This window comes from Crinia signifera, chromosome 12, assembly GCF_055691185.1.
Source record: "Crinia signifera chromosome 12, ASM5569118v1, whole genome shotgun sequence".
In the NCBI taxonomy this organism is placed as follows: Eukaryota; Metazoa; Chordata; class Amphibia; order Anura; family Myobatrachidae; genus Crinia; species Crinia signifera.
The window spans coordinates 68120793-68134047 of NC_139228.1; the positions used below are offsets into that span (position 1 = coordinate 68120793).

Consider the following 13255-nt stretch of genomic DNA (forward strand, 5'->3'; position numbering starts at 1 on the left):
TTATTAGAGCATTGATGGAGGGGGAACGTGTTCCTACAGAACACTGATGGAGGGGGAACCCTGTTGCTACAGAGTGCTAATAGAGGGGGGAGGAGTTACTACAGAGCACTGATGGAGGGGGGGAGGACTTACTACAGAGCACTAATGGAGGGGAGAGGTGTTGCTACAGAGCACTGATGGGGGGGGGGGGCACGTTCCTACAGAGCGCTGATAGAGGGGGAATGTGTTCCTACAGAGCGCTGACGAGGGGGGACGTGTTCCTACAGAGCACTGACAGGGGGGACGACGACGTGTTCATACAGAGCACTGGTGGAGGGAGAACGTGTTCCTACAGAGCGCTGATGGGGACCAGACCCTGCAGAAATTCTTACCTGTGCCTCCAGCTGACACTCGTTTAGTGACATCATCTCATCGTAGGTCATCTGAGAGAACAGGGCGGCGTACTTGTGCAGGCGGAGACTCTTCAGCCACGCAGGGACATCTGTAACGACAAGTGACGCAGCATTCCCGTCAGTCTGCAGCTGAGGAACCTTTGGTGGTGCACTTACATATGCAGTACATATTTATTCTCGGAGTTCTCATAAACCCAAATATTCCTACATACACCACAGGAGTCCTGATTCAACTTATTTGCTGTACACAGTAAACATTTGTATGCGTAAAATTTATTTAGGGTGTGTGGGCAACGATCTACAGTATTTAGAGTAAAATGTAGTCAGGTGGTGCACATCTACAGGGGAGCGGGGGTAGGAATTTGGTCCTTTTGCATGATGTAGAGATGGGGTTAAATCGGGCATTTATTGTTCAAAACCAGAGAGAAAAAAAAAAAAAAAGAAACAAAATATATATAAAAAAAGGGGAAAAAAAAAAGAAACACTAAAAAAAAAAAAAGGACAAAAAAGACATAGGCCAGTGATCCAGCAATCCACTGGTCTACGGGCCCAATTCAAAACTGAGCGCTGCAGTACAAATTTGCAGATCCCTGCCCAGACAGAGCGACATCCCACCCCCTGCAATGGGTCCCTTATTGTCGGTCATCTGCAAATACATTCCCTCACTATTGAATGATTTCCCCGGTCTGTGCATGGGTGCGTAACTCAGACCTTTCCACAATTCCGTGACAGAGACAGGCTGATTGGGGCTGGAGAGGACATCACCCACCCCGATAACACCTCGACACGCCAGTGGTTTTTCTGGCACTACCAGGAAACAGCCGCTTAACCCCCCCAAATGCCGGCTTCCTGTCAGTCACACTGCATACATTTTGTTGTTGCTTGCCCTTGCGCATGCTCAGTCCTCCAATATTCTATATATAGGCTTGCGAATTCGCACACCAGCGATCAGTTGTGTATATACAAATATAAGTGCGTATTCCTCCGCCGGCGTAAAGAGGTTTAAGGAAAAAACAACAACTGGATCTATACACACACACACACACACACACACGACTCTGCATTTTGTGCCTATAGGACACACTCAATGTGGTCCTACAGTGCATCAGGGGCAATAGATATATACAACAGAAGCGATGAGAACAGGGGTCCTCGTACATTTTTTAATATAATACCAGTATACATGGTTATCATGTATAACCAGCAATTTCAGATGTCACCGTTTCTGATGACTGAAATAGACCAGGGGAGAAGACGGCGGGCTAGGGAGTTTTGCTGCACTGCAGGGGTCTATTAGGGGGGGTGATATTTTGGGCTTTGGAGGAGTACACTGATTGTAGAACCAGATGCAGGAGCCAGTTCCCTTAAATCCGGGTCAAAATCATAAATAACATTAAAAAAACTTAAAAATCAGACTGAAGTGGCGCTAATCTTGACATACACCTAATACAGGCTGACCAATGATCCCGCAGGTTGTCTGGGAGCAGTGCGCCTCATCTAGGGCTCGATTCAGAGGTGCGCACAATCCACGTGCCACTTCTCATGGATTCTCCAGCCTCTTTCCTGTCTGGTGTGTCGCTAACTGCGCTGCGGCTTCTAGCACACTTTGGTCTGTATCTCAGTAAGCATTCCTCTTCTACGATGGACTGAGCAAACCCTGTTATGCCAACTTTGCATATCTGAGCAATGCTCAGCTGCGCTGGGGAATCTGATCTCCCCACCATCAACGCACCATGGCTCCTCCTCCTGCGCTCGCTTCAGGACATTACCCAGGCTCCACCCTGATCCACCCATGGATTGCAGATGCCGCTCATGTCATATTGATGTTGTACGCAAATGTGTACACCGTAACACGCGGATGTTCATACTTTTTGGGCATGCACACAACAAATAACGCTAAACTGCACAGACGTCGGCTCAGCGTCCTCTGCAGACCCCCAGTCTGAGTGCACCCAACTTTAAAGGCAACAGTGCTGAAATCTATATAATCCATAAACTAACTGTGCAGAGTTTCTCCCCATGCTTCCGTGGGTTTCCTCCGGGTACTCCGGTTTCCTCCCATATTCCAAAAATATACCGGTAGGTTATATTTGAGTGTTCAAATATTCTCTCTAAACCGCTGTGCATTATGTGTGCGCTATATAAATAACTGGTAATCGTAATAATTCTCTGCGTTTTGGGCCCAAATCAGTAAGGAAGACCACATATTATGTTTGAACGGTTTAAAAAAAAAAAAAAACGAATACGAAACTCTGGCTCACGGTTTAATCCGGTTCATTTCACATCGCAAACAATAAGAGAGGAACCTTTTGTACTCTTTACCTAGAACGGCGCCCATCGCGGGCGATGCGACCGACGCGATTACCGCGATTTTACATAGGGAACAATGTTAAATGGCCCAATTGACCCGATTTTACATAGGGAACAATGTTAAATGGCCCACAGAGCCCAAATAGCCACCCTCAAGTGTGAAATGGCCCCCCCAATTGTTAACGCCACCTCACCATCAACGTCAACCCGAAGCGTGGCGAGCGCAGCGAGCCCGCGAGGGGCGGCGGTACCCGTCCTCCGACCTTTTCATACCCCCACTATCCACGTCGGCGTGGAGTTGAGAATAGAAAGTGTGGCGAGCCACCGAGCCCGAAGCGTGGCGAGCCCTGCGAGGGGACGCGGATACCTGTGGAGCCCGCGAGGGGACGCGGATACCTGTGACGCTCGCCACGCTTCGGGCTCGGTGGCTCGCCACACTTTCTATTGTCAACTCCACGCCGACGTGGATAGTGGGGGTATGAAAAGGTCGGAGGACGCGTACCGCCGCCGCTCGCCACGCTTCTGGTTGACGTTGATCGTGGGGTGGCTTTAACAATTGGGGGGGCCATTTCACACTTGAGGGTGGCTATTTGGGCTCTGTGGGCCATTTAACATTGTTCCCTATGTAAAATCGGGTCAATTGGGCCATTTAACATTGTTCCCTTTGTAAAATCGCGGTAATCGCGTCGGTCGCATCGCATGCGATTTTTTGGTCGCATGCGATGTGACCGATGCGATTTTTTACCTTGCGATGCCCAAGATCCAAATCTTGGACGCCGTTCTAGGTAAAGAGTACCGAACCTTTTAAAACCGAAATCTAGAAAATAAAAAATAAAGTGCTGATCTTCTATGTTTTTGTGTAAATTAAGGGTAAAAAAAACAGACAGTAACCCCCACACACCCCAGGACACCGAATCACCGGTCACTGAATGTTACAGTATGAATTACAAGAATGTCACTAAACCGGATTTACTTTCTAAGCATTTTACTTGTCCGCATCTTACGGACGTCCAGCACCACAATAAACCAGCTTAGGGATCTCTGAGCTTACAGCGACATGCATCCGAGGATCAGCAGTGAAAAGCAACGAAGCAACAAACACTTAAAAATATCAAATACCAAATTCTATCCTCATAATACCGCTGCACCAACCACATCTGCTAAGCCTTACAGGCTTCAGCAGCAGTCGCTTCGCATTTTTGCTTCTTACTTTTACCTCCCAAAAAAACAACACATTTTTGCCCTCCTGCGACTATCGGCTCCTGTCCAAAAATAAGGTATTAAACTATTTGCTTATATCCAAAGACTTTTTTAAGATCACATGTCTCCTCCTCAAACGCCTGGTCGCGCCTGCGTTTTCCCTGACACTCCCAGAAAAACAGACGGTTACCACCCACAAAGGCCAGCTTCCTGTCAGTCTACTTGTGTACGACCAGCGGTCATAAAAGTAGCAGGATTTTAATCACAGGACGGCCTCGCGTTATGATACGTACCCATGGGCAGCCTATCGATAAAAGCTGGCACTGCAAAGTCGCAGCTGTGGGATCTGATCTGAATGAACCCCTAAGCCTGATATACCCAGGGCCGGATTTGTGCCTTGGCCCGTGAGGCACGGGCCTCAGGGCGGCACCAATTAAGGGCGGCACAACAGGCTGACATTGTTGTAATAAGCCCCCGTGCGCCTGCATAGCTGCTGCCGGCCCGGTGATGCTGTGCTGCTCCACTCACTGAGTAGCCTCCTACCTGCCGCAACAGCTCGCCCCAGTCTCCCCAGTGCTCACCTCCCTCCCTACCTGGGGGGGAGCAGCTCACACAGAATGGCAGCCACTGCACCCCTCGCCTCCCCGGAGCAGGACGTGGACATAGACCCGGACTTTGAGCCGCAGAGCCGGCCCCGATCTTGCACATGGCCCCTGCAGCGCCCGGACTCCCAGTCCAGTCCCTCAAAGCCTGGCGGCGAGGCCAGGGATGCGTCCTCCATGATCCCAGAGGAAGAGGATGAGAAGGAAATGACCGCCGCGCCTTGGCAGGCGACTCTCTAAAGCGAAGGACCCTGGTGCTGGTGAGCGGTGGCGTCCATGACGTTCTGGCTCCCGGGCGCAGTCAACCCCCCCTTACTTACTGCTGCAGTCCGAGAGATACCCCCTGTGTTTGTGGAAAAAAATAACTTGGCCTCTTCTAGGATACCTCCCAGGTAACTGCTCTCTTGGGCACTTCTGCAGACGTATGAGGTGTATAAATATATATATATATATCTTAATAATGAATATGTTAAAAGGGGGGGGGGGGGCGTCAAAAAATGTTGTGCCTAGGGGCGGCCTGACCCCTAAATTCGCCCCTGGATATACCCAACTGTTTTTGGAAATCATAATGACAAATTAAAAGAGAATAAAAAAGACAAATGTCAGTGAGGGGTGAATATAGTACAAAGTCCCTGGAAGTTGGCTTGAGGGCTTACATATTTTGGAAAAGAAAGAAATGAAAGTATAGCAGTCGATGATACAAATAACAGGTCAATATACTGGTTACTACCGTTTTTTTAAAATCCAAATGCATAGGAATAATAAAAAAATAAAAAACGGCATATTCAAGTCACACAAACTGTAATGTCATAAGCTGGGTACAAACTAGATCATGGATCTTCAAACTGTGGCCCTTCAGATGTTGTGAAACTACAAATCCCAGCATGCCTTGCCACAGTTTTGCTATAAGGGAGTGTTAAAACTGTGGCAAGGCATGCTGGGATTTGTAGTTCCACAACATCTGGAGGGCCACAGTTTGAAGACCCATGAACTAGATGATATTTTTAACAGTTTGACCAATTCCAGCGCTTCGGAATGTCAAACTGTTCAAATCATACAGTGCGTAAGCGCGATCATCCTCCATGGTCTGTACATGCCGAGCGACAGAGGACATCGCTAGTGAGGGCCATGCTCCGGAACGCAGCGTATCCTGCGCCATTGCTCTGTTGCTGCCGGTATCAGGAAGTGAGTATGCACTTGCTGCCTCCTCCCCCCCGTGTCCCATCAGTCGTGATGTCACAGGATGCCAAAATCACATTAATTATTCTCCCTACAATTGACGCATGCGTTTCAGATGGCTTCGAGGTGATAGATCTGTGTCTAGGTAGACAGTTAATAAGCCGACCGGTACAAAAGGTCTACAGATTCAAAAAGTTGACGTGACCATGGCCAACACATTTTTTCTCCACGTTCTTCCAACATTTACTTGATTCACGTGGACTAGGATTGGGGCTAGCAACCTGTGGCGATCTAAGTGAGCCACCTTGCTGGAAGCTTGGCCGTGAGAATTGTGGTTACATATTACCACTCAAAACTTCAACCCAAAACTATAAAAGCTTGTATTGACCAGTCGTGCGTTGATCACAGTCATGTTGAGCTTTTGACCCCGTCAACCTTTTATCTTTTGACCTCTTGTACCGGTCAACCATTTGGTGTTGACCTAAATCCTGTAGATGTTCTACCGCCTACAGAGTCACGTAGATGTACAGTATAACATACGCCATGTACGAAACGTGCCCCCACACATGCTACCACAGCCTTCCCACGTTGGCCAACAAAACGTAACCCGAAAACTCTTCCCCATGGGCCGCATTTTGCTCACCTTTCATCCCGCTACCTTCATCTTGGAATGTGTTACGTGCAGACGCATCTTCTAAGTGCTCGCTCCCACCACTTCCTGACGAGGCTACACTGCTTTGTGGAGATAGGGGGGCGTGGTCGGGTGGAACACCCTGAGATCCTCTGGCTCTTAAGTCTTCATGAGACATCCACCCGTGTCCTAGTGGCTGGTTTGGCACATTCATGGGCGGGGTAAGGGACACAGATCGTTTCAAAGGGCTGTGGTGGGTCTGGCCTGAGAGAACTGAAACATAAATAAATAAAAAAGCAGAATTTAAGGTTATTTTTTTTTATGAAGCCCTGAGAAAGGTGTAAAAATAAATCGAGTCTATAATTTTTTTTTATAGATTACATATTACGGCACGAAGCTAAGGCTGCTGGGGACAGAGGAACCATCTGAGCTTTTTGGTGAGCTAACTGGACAGTGAGGTCTTTAAGCAGCTTGGCCAGACAGGTGGACACAGCTGTACAAAGGACGGAACATTGCCCAGACCAATCAGATTGGGATGTCTCAATCTGTGGACTAGAGATCGCGGCTATACCCGGATTTCCACATCAACGGATCACCTGATTGGCTTGTTCAGATCCCATCTGGTAGGATGACGCCACACGTGATCCATTTGGGCCAACAGCTATCAGCTAAGGTCATGCAAACAACTATTTAGCATTTTTTACAATCATGCATGGAAGATGAATTACCCGCTCGCTTCCCTGCCGACCAGTTACCTCCCAATTCACGGAAAGCATGTTTATCAACTCCTAACTGCCACATTACAGGCTGGGTTTCAAAAATCGAAGCGGATTGGTTGACACTAATTTCTTTCAACTTTCTCTCCAAACTTTAACAAGCGCCCTCCTTGTCCTCTGGTTACTGCCGTTCCCAATATGCAATCTGCAAATGCTAGGAACCCATGCAAAAATAAAAACACCCTTGAGCAGGACATCCAGCATTAAGAGGCTTCATATTTCGCAAGGCAATCTGTCCCAAGGAAAGTTATAAAATGTCAGTTTTAGGGATGAGTTTGGGGGTATATATTGTTAGGTCGACATACACTGAAGGTTGACACCTGAAATAGGTTGACATGCTTACAGTTGACATGGGTGGAACGTTAACATTCAAAAGATCGACATGGGGGATCTTCAATTATTTTTTTGAGCCGACATATGTCGACAAGTAGTATTTCATGCCAAACCATTCACTAGGGTGTGGAGGGAGAATAGAATAGTGCCTGAAGCATGATGACCGCACTCAGCCACACAGTGCACAGGTGACCATGTCGACATTCAGGTAAAAAAAAGGTAAAAAACCCATGTCGACCTTTTGACTGTCGATCTAGTCATTGTCGGCCTAATGCTTCTGTCCACTTTCCATCCATGTTGACTTTTATTGGTCGACCCAATGAATCATACCCGTTTGGGATGCAGGGCCCCCTAGGTTTGTGTAACCTGGCTGCTTGAGGCATCCTTTTACACCACACCTCAGACCCGGGTAATTGCCAGGTTGCCGACTCATCTACCCAGGTGTGAAAGCACCAAAGCTTATAACCCGATCCGACCAACTCTCTGTATAATGGGTGACCAAGATTTGAAGTAAAAGTGCCGGTCCGACCCTGTGACGCGATATTAAATGGTTATTATAGTATCACTAATTCTAGTACCTACAATGTTGCAGATGCCGGAAACCAGCGGCCACCGGTATTGGCAGAGAACATACTGTGTCTACGGAACCTTAGTAATGTTAGGGACCCACCAGATGGGGTAACCTCGGGATGGGGGGGGGGGGATATTTTTTGGGACCAAATTCTGCTACGCAATTAGATTTTACGCTGTTAAAAGCTTAATATAATTCTCCAGATTATTTTAAAAGCACTTGGTTCTCTTATTATTAATGTGGTGTGTGAGGAACTACAAGCCTCAGCATTGTTTAGAACCTAGGGATTGCAGTCCAAGCCACCCTACCCGGCACATCACCATGAAGCAACAAACAAAAGGGTTTGAGTCCTCGCTCCTAATAAAGTTCATGTACGGACAGTGTAATGGTTATATTACAGCCTCACAGCGCTGAGGTCACGGGTTCTATCCCCACCATGTGTTATATATACGGGGCAGTACAGATGGTGTAATGGTTATATTACAGCCTCACAGCGCTGAGGTCACGGGTTCTATCCCCACCATGTGTTATATATACGGGGCAGTACAGATGGTGTAATGGGTTATATTACAGCCTCACAGCACTGAGGTCATGGGTTCTATCCCCACCATGTGTTATATATACAGGGCAGTACGGACGGTGTAATGGTTACATTACTGCCTCACATCACTGAGGTCATGGGTTCTATCCCCACTATGTGTTATATATACGGGGCAGTACGGATGGTGTAATGGTTAGCATTACTGCCTCACAGCGCTGAGGTCATGGGTTCAATCCCCACCGTGGCCCTAACTGTGCGGAGTTTGTATATTCTCCCAGTACTCGATGGGTTTACTCCGCAATCCAAAAATATACTGGTAGGCTAATTGGCTCCCAACACAATTAACCCTAGAATGTCTGTGTCTGTGTGTGCGTGTACATGTGGTAGGGAACATAGATTGTAAGCTCCACTGGGGCAGGGACTGATGTGACTGTTAATATATTCTCTGTACAGCGCTGAGGAATATGTGTGCGCTATATAAATAACTGGTAATAAATAAAATGTTCTTCATTCTTTACGGCAGTGGTTCCCAAACTGTGTGGGTGCTTGTAGGGGTGCCCTGGGTTGGGGGTCCATGACCAATTTTATTTTGTCCATTATAATAGTCAAATTGTGAACACACTGAAATGAATCCTGTCCACATAGCTGACGCCAAGGATGAGATTTATAGAACGTTAGATTTGTTTCTGACTTTCTCAATAAGAATCATTTAGCCGGGATTCAAAAACTTTGGGAACCTCTGCTCTACAGCATTAAGGGGGCCGGGTATGGGTCAGTGGGTCGACCAATATTAGGTCGACATAGTGAAGAGGTCGACGTGGCTTTAGGTCAACACAAACATTAGGTCGACATGGGGAAGGTCAACAGTCAAAAGGTCAACATGGGTTTAACTGGATTTTTTTTTTGTCCCAAATGTTGACTAGGTCGACATGGATACCGTTTCGATGCACCATGTGCGCCCGCCATTCTTCGGGCACTCTATTCTCCTCTCACGCCCTAGTGGATGGTAGGGCATGAAATACCGCCTGTCGGCACGTCAGCTTAAAAAAAAAAAAATTTGAAACCCCATGTCGACCTTTTGACTATCGACCTTCCCCATGCCAACCTAATGCTTGTGTGGACCTAATGACCCTGTCGACCTAAAGCCATGACGACATTTTAGCTGTGTAGAACTAAAGGTGCCCATACACGGTACAATTATTGTATGCAATTTGGACTAGATTGCATAGAATTGCATTGCAAAACATATGCGATGGAATCTAGTCCAAATTGCATGCAATAATTGTACCGTGTATGGGCACCTTAAGGCCTGTCAACCTTCAGTGGTCGACCTAGTGACAGTATACCAGGGGGCCTTGGAGAGAGAAAGTGTAAAGGTGGCCATACACACGCAGATTTATCTTCAGATCTGGCTGGTTGGAACAAAAACATGGTTATGGATGAGAGCAAATGACAGTTGACCATTTGCTTGGAAATGCTGGAAAACTGTCAAACTGTCATTCATCCATAACCATGTTTTTGTTCCAACCAGCCAGATCTGAAGATAAATCTTACTAGTGTATGGGCACCTTAAGTCAATCAGCCCCTAACTGCCATATACAAGGCTGTATCAGAAAAATGATAGTTGTTAGCCGATTGGTACTTTAAACCCGTCAACTCTCCCTCTCTCCAAGGCTTGGGGCCAGATGCGCTAAGATTCAAAAGTCATAAAATGGAGAGTGATAAACAACCAGCCAATCAGCTCCTGCCTGACAGTTTTCAAACACAGCCTGTGACATGACAGACAGGAGCTGATTGGCTGGCTGTTTATCACTCTCCATTTTATCACTTTTGAAGCTTGGAGAATCTGGCCCTTAGTACATAGTGGTCCAAATCCCTATTACAGGAACATCACAGGTCGCTTGGATCGGTCACGTGCATTTTTCGGGATGTCCTATGGCAAGGCTTGGATGTGCGTCAGGTCACGTGTGCGTTGGGAGGTATTTGTAACGTTCTGTACACAATGAGGCCAGAGAAATGCAGGAGATGTAATTACCAAGCTCTCAGCTCTAGCGGGTACGGCGGCTCAGCACAGCGAGAGCGGCGGCTGTCTGCTCCATGAATAATACAAGTCGGGATCCAGAATTTCCCCGGCAGGATTTACTGTGGTCTCTCAGGGGCTCTTTACAATAACGAAGAGTGACACTTTAATAGACTTCTCCTAATCATACAGAGAAAGTCAGAGAGTAGCAGCCGCTTGCGGCCCGGGCTTCCGTTAATGGATGCCCAATTCTTCCCTGCCAGGTGATACCTGCTGCCGTAGACTGCGACAGGAATCGCCGTGTCACCAACACAACCATCATCAGGTTATCGGTAGGTCTTTATATAGCGCACACATTCTGCCGCACTTTACGGGAAGTATTTGGCAGTTCGCCACACTGGACCTTACACTGGAGAGCCCGATTCTGGTTCACTCGCAAAGCACATTCGGTTTGCTAATGGACAAAACCATGCTGCACTGCAGGTGGGGCAGATGTAACATGTGCAGAGAGCGTTAGATTTGGGTGAGTTATTTTGTTTCTGTGCGGTCTCAATACTGGCTGCTTTATTTTTATACTGCAATATGGATATCAGTTTGAAGTACACACCTCACCCAAATCTAATTCTCTCTGCACGTGTTACATCTGCTTCACCTGCAGTGCAGCATGGTTTTGTCCATTAGCAAACCAACTATAAATAAATAAATAAATGTACTTTGCAAATGTACCAGAATCACCCCCTAGAATTCATACCACGGGTACAATAAGTAGGGGTTTATTGCCGAAAGACCATTAACCTACTAGTACGATTTAGAGTGTGGAAGAAAACCCCACACAAAAACAGGGAGGACATAAAAACCCCACACAGATAAAGTGGTGTGAATCGAAGACCTCATCGCTGTGAGGTAGTAATGCTAAGCCAACCACACTGGCCTGAACGTCATCAATTCTACATAGAATAATAGTGGACAATACAGTTATCCCTGAAGAAGTAATATACATATCCTGTATACACACACATTGAGGTAGATGTATCAACTAGTGTGAAGTACATATGCTGCACTTGATTGCTAAGTAAGCGGGGGGATTAAGTTTTTTGAAATATATTACTAACACACTGTCCCCTGTAATACCCCAGCAATTAGCGGCCGGGGTGATGTATTAACAGCGTTTAAATCGCCCCAGCCGCTTCGGCAGCTCAGGACTAGCGTTGTTCTATCCCCACTGCAGGGACAGCGCTGTCCCTGCTGCTGGCTCCAGGCTGCGCTCGAGATCTCGCGGTAATAGCTGACCGGGCAGGCAGAGACAGCATGGACTGATTCGATGTCTCCAGGAGGGGACATTGCCGGAGGGGGTAGTTTGCGCTTCCCCACTTCGGCAGACAAGAGGTTAATACATCTTGTCGACGTTCCTTCCTGCTTTGCCTCGTTAATGAGGCGAAGCACAACGTATTATAGCGGCGCGCGAAGCGCCGCTATAATACATCTGCCTCATTATTAGATACACATAGGGCCGTGGAGCATTTGAGAGCTTCTGGATAAATCTCAAAACGATTTATAAAAAGTGAACAACTTGCATTTGTGCTTACGTTATATACAGTGCATTCTAGCACATGTCTGGTCTGTATCAGTGCTGAAATACAGACCACACTGTACAAGAAGCACCATAGCAGAGAGCGACACCCCAGGCAGAGAAGAGGAACTGCACACGGTTTTGAAAGATGCAGGGTGCTAGAATGAAACCTATTATAAATATCGGCAATAAGTAGTGATTTAAATTTACCATAAATGCATTTAAAATGCTGAATATAAAACCATAACACCGCGGAGGCCAGCAGAGTCTCAATTCGTGAATGAACCTGCTCCCTTTCGTGTCCCAGCGCAGCCTGCAATCTGTGACTCTTAATACCCTAACAAACCCAGCAAACCAGGTTACCGCATCACTCTATGGAAGGACGTATAAACCCACGAGAGCCAAAGCCGCACCAACTGCACCAGCAAGTCTGCAGAACCATTTTTGTGGAACACAAAAGTCCAGGGGCACAGAGACCCCTCATAGCTGCTCTCTTACCACACGTATAAATATAACCCAGTGCCAAGCATCCTAGTTGTCATGGGAACTGCTGGGTTCAGCCTGACAGCCTTATAGCGATTCCCATTCTGCATCCTCCATACGTTCAGTGAAGGGGATCCCGGAGACACAGGGTCCTTATTTGGCCTCTGCCAAAAATAAAAACCTTGCTGCAATACCAATTGTGTCAGTAAAAGTTATCTTAAATAATAAAGACTACTGACCTACTACCAATACCACTCAATATGCAACTGACCGGGTACCATATGTACAGGTCTATGCATCAGGGGTCTATGTACGAAGCCTGGGAGAGAGATACAGTGGACAGAGATAAGATGCCAGCCAATCAGCTTGAAGCTGCAATGTTAGAAAAATGAGAGTTAGGAGCTGAATGTGAAGCATGGCGATGGGGCTCACATGAATGTGTCCATGGGCCAGATGCACTAAGCTTCAAAAGTGGTAAAATGGAGGGTACTTGTATGTTAGGTGGGCGCCCACTAAGCTATTTGCTTAGTTTTCCACGTCCGCTCGCCACGCTTTGGGCACAGTGGCTCGCCACACTATATAAAATCAACTCCATGCCGACATGGATAGTGGCGGTATGAGCGTAGTAACTATAGTGGGCGCCCAAC

At 47.1% G+C, this 13255-nt stretch overlaps 1 protein-coding gene across 4 annotated transcripts in view; it reads right to left on the bottom strand.

The window, feature by feature from the left end:
- SAMD4A (sterile alpha motif domain containing 4A) overlaps positions 1-13255 on the bottom strand; it is a 73795-nt gene that overhangs the window by 20940 nt on the left and 39600 nt on the right. For 3 of the 4 annotated variants that reach the window (XM_083167083.1, XM_083167082.1, XM_083167084.1), the window contains exons 4-5: positions 6327-6587; positions 372-481 (exon numbers count right to left, since the gene is read on the bottom strand). In XM_083167083.1, coding sequence (XP_083023209.1) covers positions 372-481; positions 6327-6587 — 371 coding nt within the window. The remainder of the gene's footprint in view (positions 1-371; positions 482-6326; positions 6588-13255) is intronic. The other variant, XM_083167085.1, reaches the window with a different exon arrangement.